This window comes from Phaseolus vulgaris, chromosome 2 (genome assembly GCF_051622355.1).
Source record: "Phaseolus vulgaris cultivar YP4 chromosome 2, ASM5162235v1, whole genome shotgun sequence".
Lineage (NCBI taxonomy): Eukaryota > Viridiplantae > Streptophyta > Magnoliopsida > Fabales > Fabaceae > Phaseolus > Phaseolus vulgaris.
Window position 1 is genome coordinate 25940659 of NC_143499.1, and position 7544 is coordinate 25948202.

Consider the following 7544-nt stretch of genomic DNA (forward strand, 5'->3'; position numbering starts at 1 on the left):
TGTTTTGTTGGAATGGGAGTAAGGATAGCGAAGGGAAAATAGCATGAAAAAGTGTTGCATTAAAGTTTAAAGAATTTAACAGAATCAAGTTGTACGGAAATGGTAGTAACAGAGAAAAAGGTTTTGGCTTTTGTCATGCCAAAGGGTCGCTGGTGTGGTTATATCTATCTCCCTATGATTAATTAATTAACCAAATTAGGATCCCTTTTTGGTCTTTGGAAGTTATGAGTTCTCTCTCTCTCTCTTTCTTGCTTTCCAACACTACAGAAACACCAAACTATGATACATACATGTACGGTCAACCAAACTCTAACTCTTATATGTATAAGTATACACTCTACTGACACGTTCTCTCTCTTTCTCTCTCTTGGTGACAGAAATAAATTAGAGCAAAAACATGAGCTGGAGGGAGATTCCGCGTGTGGAAATCGAGCTGTAATTGAAAGCCTCCCTTCTTTTTCCCTGCTTCCCACCCTCTTCCTGCTGCATATGCTTCCACTCTTATTTAACAGCCTATAAATACCTCAAATCATCACCTTCTTTTCTCACACACCATCTTCTTCTTCTCATTCTTCTTCTTCTTCTTATTATTCGTATTCATAACAATCCTTAATCACACTCACATCAAACATGGAACTAAGCACCATCTTATGCTTGTGTGCTTCCTTTCTCTTCATCTTTCTCTTCAGGACACTCATCAAACAGTTTCTCTCCAAACGCCCTCACTTCCCACTCCCACCTGGCACCATGGGTTGGCCTTATATAGGAGAAACCTTTCAAATGTATTCTCAAGACCCAAATGTCTTCTTTGCCTCCAAAATTAAAAGGTTCAATTCTTCATGGAAAATTCTCTCACTTTTTCATTCTCACCTGCTCCAACCACTGCACGAGCGGACAAATTTCACTTACACACCATGTCAATTTTTTGTTATCTAGGTATGGCTCTATGTTCAAGTCCCACATTCTAGGATGTCCCTGTGTGATGATTTCCAGCCCCGAGGCTGCCAAGTTTGTGCTCAACAAAGCTCAACTCTTCAAGCCAACATTCCCAGCTAGCAAAGAGAGGATGTTGGGAAAACAAGCTATCTTCTTTCACCAAGGAGAGTACCATGCTAACTTGAGAAGGCTTGTTCTTCGCACCTTCATGCCTGAAGCCATCAAAAACATCGTACCTGACATTGAATCCATTGCTCAAGATTCCTTAAAATCCTGGGAGGGCCGTTTGATCACCACTTTCCTTGAAATGAAAACGGTGAGCCCTCCAAAACAGAGCCTCTCTGTTTTCTCTGTTCGCCTTCCTTACGAAAATAACTAAAACAAATAATAAAATAACTCAGCTACCTGTTTTTAATTCCTCGATTTTTTAATTTTTTTATCAAAATAAAAAATGGGGTTCTTACGGTTTGCGGTTTTGGTGTGCTGCAGTTCACCTTCAACGTTGCTCTGCTTTCAATTTTCGGGAAAGAAGAGATTCTGTACAGAGATGCTCTGAAACGGTGTTACTACACTCTGGAGCAAGGGTACAACTCAATGCCCATTAACGTTCCGGGGACACTGTTCCACAAGGCGATGAAAGCGAGGAAAGAGCTTGCGCAGATCGTGGCCCAAATAATCTCTAGCAGGAGGCAGAGGAAACAAGATTACAAGGACTTGTTGGGTTCATTCATGGGAGAGAAAGCAGGGCTCACCGACGAGCAGATAGCAGATAATGTAATTGGAGTGATTTTTGCAGCTCGTGATACCACTGCCAGTGTGCTGACGTGGATTGTCAAGTACCTTGGTGAAAACCCCAGTGTCCTAGAAGCTGTTACTGTGAGTGTCTGGGTCCTACCACCCTTTATCTTTGTCAATTTTGAGGGCATAAAAACAGTAAAGTTGTTAAAAAATGATTCACATCAAAATCTAATCTGCAACCAGAAAGAGAAAGAGATACTAGAAAAAAAAAGTGAAAGTGTAATGAATAATATGATGTAAGAAGAAGAGAGAAGATGCTCATGTATGCTTACTTAAAATAGTTTGATCCCTTAGTTCTGACACTTTTTAAATTTTTGGACCTTACAGGAAGAGCAAGAGTGCATATTGAAGACCAAGGAAGAAAGTGGAGAGGATAAGGGTCTGAATTGGGAAGATACCAAAAAGATGCCCATAACTTCAAGGGTTATTCAGGAAACTCTAAGAGTTGCTTCAATTTTGTCTTTTACTTTCAGAGAAGCAGTAGAGGATGTTGAATATCAAGGTGAATAACCAAATCTGATATGATGCCTTGCCTCTCTTTCTTTTCTTTTTTTAGTTTATAGCCCAAAGATTTCCTTTCCTTTTCTCAGTTAGGCTCACAGATTCTCTGTTGTTGCTAATTGTTTTCTTTAGGATATCTTATACCAAAAGGGTGGAAAGTGCTACCTCTATTTAGGAACATACACCACAGTCCTGACAACTTCAAGGAACCAGAAAAATTTGATCCCTCAAGATTTGAGGTAATTATTGTGGTGATACTAGTTTACCTACCATGGTTTTTAATACTGTGGGATACCATGGTTTTTTATACTGTGTGATACCAAGTGCAGAACTTGACAGATTCTGTTTAATAATTTGCCAGGCTGCACCAAAACCCAATACTTTTATGCCATTTGGCAGTGGGATCCACGCTTGTCCAGGGAATGAATTAGCCAAGTTGGAGATTTTGGTTCTCCTACATCATCTCACCACAAAGTTCAGGTTGGTAAAACTTACTCACAGTGTCTCCTTGCAACCATTTTTTAGCCATATGCTTTGGATGGAAACACATTCCAAATTAAGGGTGTTTAGAATGTTTCTAAAGTGTTGCTTCTATTTTTTCTGGTGCAGGTGGTCTGTTGTGGGTGCAAAGAATGGGATTCAATATGGCCCTTTTGCTCTTCCCCAAAATGGTTTACCCATCACACTATATCCCAAGAAGTAGATACTAAAAATCACTCAAACAAATCACATATCCAACCCTGGTTTTATAGTAGCTTTCTAAATATGGAAAGAATGCCTTCACAGCTCTCAAAATTGGTTTCCACACTCTCCACATAAAGCACAAAGACACAGAACATATTGCAATTGGATAACCAAACAAGGGAGATCAACAACTCTTCCCTTCTTTTTGGCCAAGAGAAACCCAAAGGGGGTAGTCTTGACAATAATAACAAACAACACAGGGATGTCAAGTGTACATAGGAGGTTTCACAGCCAGGTCCAGATCATAGTATTATGTTCTTTTCATTTCCTCACTCTTTTTTTTTCTCTATTATTTTTTCTCCTTCAGATATGAGGAAAAGTCCTCAGAAGATTGTATTGATGAATTCAACTAATTATTAGTTCTGTATGCATAAGAACGCCGCAAGGCCAAAATAAAAGTGAAACGTTGCTACTGAGATGAGTTCAGAAAAACAATACTATCTGGCCATTGTTGGTTAAGTGAATACCTCAGAAGAGATTAAACAACAGTAATAATGAGAAGAAAAGTGAGAAAATAACAGAGGAAAAATGAAAAAAAACATAAAAGAAGTGCCAAAGAATCACGGCACTGGAATGAAAAGAAAAATACGTGCGTCCCATCTTGCTAGCATGCATTCAATTATTCAAATCTTGAATAACACGGATTTCATGTACTTCATTTCAATCAAAGTCAGGTTCCCTAAGATCCGAACACATGTCGTTTTATAAGCATATAACCATTATCTAGCAAGGTACTCTCCTACGTAAGTCGTTTTTCTCCCATCAATTAACTTCCTTTTTGGCTCCTACACTGTTCCAATACAAAAGTCAAAACAACCAATTTCTCAAACTAATCTTGGTACAGTTAAACTCTTGAATCATGCAGTACTTCAAATTGCACCATTTTTCTAACATACTTCCAAGAACAATAATATCCTTACACTTAATAAAAACATGTGCACAACACAACTAGAAAAGTATAGAAACATGTGTTTCAGTCCTATAATCCTGGTTTGATTTTGATATCTGACGTGCAGCATCCATCAATATCCATAGATGATAAAGCCTGCAGTTCCTAACTGTCTATATTTGTAACAAGACAAAGAGTCCTTTATGGCATCAGAAATTATGCAGTAAGTTGTGTTTCCAAAGTTGTTAATGAGTCATGAACATGTCATAGTTGTGGAATTCCACACTGCTCCATGTTGTTGAAGAAATATCTAAATGTAGGAAATGTAATTACACAGTGTTCGTTTCCAACCATAACTTTGGTGCATCTTTCAGAAAAATAAAATGGTAGGTTGTGTGGGCCTTCAACTTCCACCGCTTAGCTGTTCATCAATGGTTTCAAAATCAAGAATTGCAAGTTTCTCTATAATCAAACCACGGCACTGCAAATAATAAACATTCCCATATGCAACTTTTTCAGTTTTTTTAAATATAAAAAACATAATTGAGAATGGATATTTAGTTAAAGATTAATCAATTTTATGGTTTTTTATGAAGTTCATATAATACTTCACATAAAATCATTGTAAGGACACTCGTTCATGTTATAATTAATAGATTTAAAATATAAGTAAGCTAACTGGAATGTAATTTAATCGATAAATTATTACACAATACCGATCCTTTATTTGTTTTATGATCCTAGGTGTAATTTTCAAATATTTTCATTTCTATTTAATTAATTACTTTTGTTATTTATACTTTTTTTTAGTTAGTATGCACTTATTATTATGATGTAAAAATAAAGAAAAAGTAAAATAGAAATTTTATAAATAATTTATTAAAGTTGAGGAAATTTATTTTATTTCTTGATTTTTTTTTATAAAAACTTTAAACAACACCCAAAGGTAAATGGAGTAATTGAAATAATATTCAACTGGTAGTTAAAGATAATCTAATAATTAATCAAAATGATGATGATTATTATTATTATTATTGTTAATAAGTGGCACGTTTTGAAATTTTCTCAAATCACTAAATAAAAGAAAATAAAATGAAGAATATCAAAATATCTAGTAAAATATTATTGAACAGAAAATGGAAATTATACATTATGATTCCATCTTAGATTTTGTAATGATTACTTTTTAAGAGCCATACTTATTATCATTATTAATTGATTAACAGTCCTTTTTTTACGTTAAGCTGCCATTAATTGAGAGTGAGAATACAGTTAAAAAAAACAAGAGTTTAAATTTAAATTAGGGAAAGTTATAATGTCACTACTAAAAAAAACATAAAATAAAAACTAATTTTAGAAAAAATTAGTTCTTATAGTAACTAAATTAGCGACTATTTTAGAAATTAAAAAAAAAGTTTTCTAAATTAATTTCTATTCTTATTATTAAGTGGTTTCTTAAATTGATATCTAATTAACAATCAAGGTTTTAACTACCAGTTATTTAGTTTCTAAATTTGATAGCAAAAACCTTGGTTGCTAATTACATACTAATTTAGAAATCATTTAACAATTATAGAAATAAAAAAAAATTCAGTATATAAAATGGTCTCTAATTTTAGTAACTATAGCAACTAAAAATTAGTTTTATTTTATTTTCTATTTCACAATTGTCTTAAAGATTATTCAAGATATTTTTCATTTATATTTTGTAGGATAATGTGTTCTTAAATGTTTATAAAAAATAGAAAAAAACTCTAAAAGATTTTTTTTTCTTCACTGGAAAGGTTGTTTTTCAAAGAAATTTTCTTCAAAAATTATTTGACCTAATTTCTATTATTTACAAAAGCAAAAATTAAAAAATAAGTTTGAAAAAACTGAAATCAGATCAATCAACTCAGCTGGCCACATAGTCAAGAAAATTGACTTGAATAATAATGAGTGAGTTTTTGCTGAATAATAAAAAGGACTCAATTATTCAGGTCAACAAAAATGTGCTAGGTCATCATCTAAAAAAAAAACTAATCTTAATTATTTTTAAGGATATATTAATAAGTTATTGTAAATTTATTATTTGAAGAAAATAAATTAAAGGAGAGTATATTACAAAAATGAGTTGAGGTATGTGTACAGTGACTCTCTACTTCAACCATTTGTCTCAATTAAGGGAAACAACAAAGCATTAAATTCATATTTGTATATACTTAAATCACAATTTTTAAATAAATAAATAAAATAAACTGCTCCATGGGAAAGGTTGTGACATGAGTTGGTATAAGTTGAAGAATCTTAATACTTTTCAAACATTTGGTTTTGAACTCAATTTCAATTTCAATGTTCAAAACAAATTGTCGATGGAACAATCTATGGTTTCAATGTATTTTTCTACGGAAAAGATTTTAATGTAGAACAGAGATACCAACCAAATCATATAAAAAAATAATATAGTTAGTCAATAAGACAACTTTTCAAATATTATATTTTCATTAATTTTATATAAAAAGTAAGTATTTTATACAAATGATAAATCATCATATAATAATATTATATATATATATAAATTGTTAAAATTAAAAAATAATAATAAAATGATTAAATTATTCTTATTTCAATATATTTTGAAAAATGTATATTATATGAATTTTGATTTATATAAATAAGGTGTCAAGTAATTTTATAATAGCATACTTTTATATAGAGGATTTATATGAAATGAATTTTTAATTTAAGCGTAAATTTTGAAAATAATTAATTACCCAATCCAATAATAAGACATAAAAAAAATCAATTTTAAAATAAAAAAAATATTAGTTGCTATAGTAACTAAATTAGATATTATTTTATAGACTAATTTTTTTTATTTTTAAATTAATTTATATTATTGTTAAATAGTTTTTAAATCATTAATTAGCTATCAAGATTTTAACTACTAATTTAGAAACATTTAACAATAATATAAACTAATTTATAAACCAAAAGTTTTTTTTTAAATGATTTTTAATTTAGTCATTATAACAACTAATTATTTTTTTTAAAAAAAATAATTTTTATTTTATATTTTCACTACAAGAAAATCATGAAATAGAAATCAATTTTTAGAGACCAAAATAATTAGTTACAATATAAACTAAAATAGAGACCATTTTAAAAACTAAAAAAGAAATTGGTTTCTAAATTAGTTTCTATTATTGTTAAATAGTTTCTAAATTGGTATCTAATTAGCAACTAAGGTTTTAACTACCAATTATTTAGTTTCTAAATTTGGTAGCAAAAACCTTAGTTGCTAATTAGATACCAATTTAGAAACTATTTAACAATAATAGAAAATAATAGAAACTAATTTAGAAACCAAATTTATTTTTAGTTTCTAAAATGGTCTCTAATTTAGTTACTATTGCAACTAACTATTTTGGTTTTTACAAATTGATTTCTATTTCATGATTTTCTTGTAGTGTTTATTACAGTGTGTTAATTCAATTTTTATAGAGATTTTAATTCAATTATCATTAAAGTGACTTTTGTACTTCCTATCTCTTTTTCATCTCACAATATGCTTAAGGAGATCTATCAATTACTATTTTTTAAAATATTTCATAACAAATAATAATATTAATAATAAGAACAAAAATATTATTTTATAATAAAATTTAATATCATCATCACAGCTTACATATATTTT

General features: G+C 30.5%; 1 protein-coding gene across 1 annotated transcript; it reads left to right on the plus strand.

Annotated features, from left to right (window-relative positions):
• The first annotated feature begins 352 nt into the window (after positions 1 to 352).
• Positions 353 to 3395, plus strand: LOC137811095 (abscisic acid 8'-hydroxylase CYP707A2). Its single transcript, XM_068612682.2, has 7 exons — positions 353 to 827; positions 937 to 1252; positions 1426 to 1812; positions 2062 to 2236; positions 2368 to 2474; positions 2597 to 2715; positions 2845 to 3395. Exons 1-7 carry the CDS (start codon positions 631 to 633, stop codon positions 2936 to 2938), a joined length of 1395 nt encoding a protein of 464 aa, XP_068468783.1. The 5' UTR covers positions 353 to 630; the 3' UTR covers positions 2939 to 3395.
• Positions 3396 to 7544: the final 4149 nt, after the last annotated feature.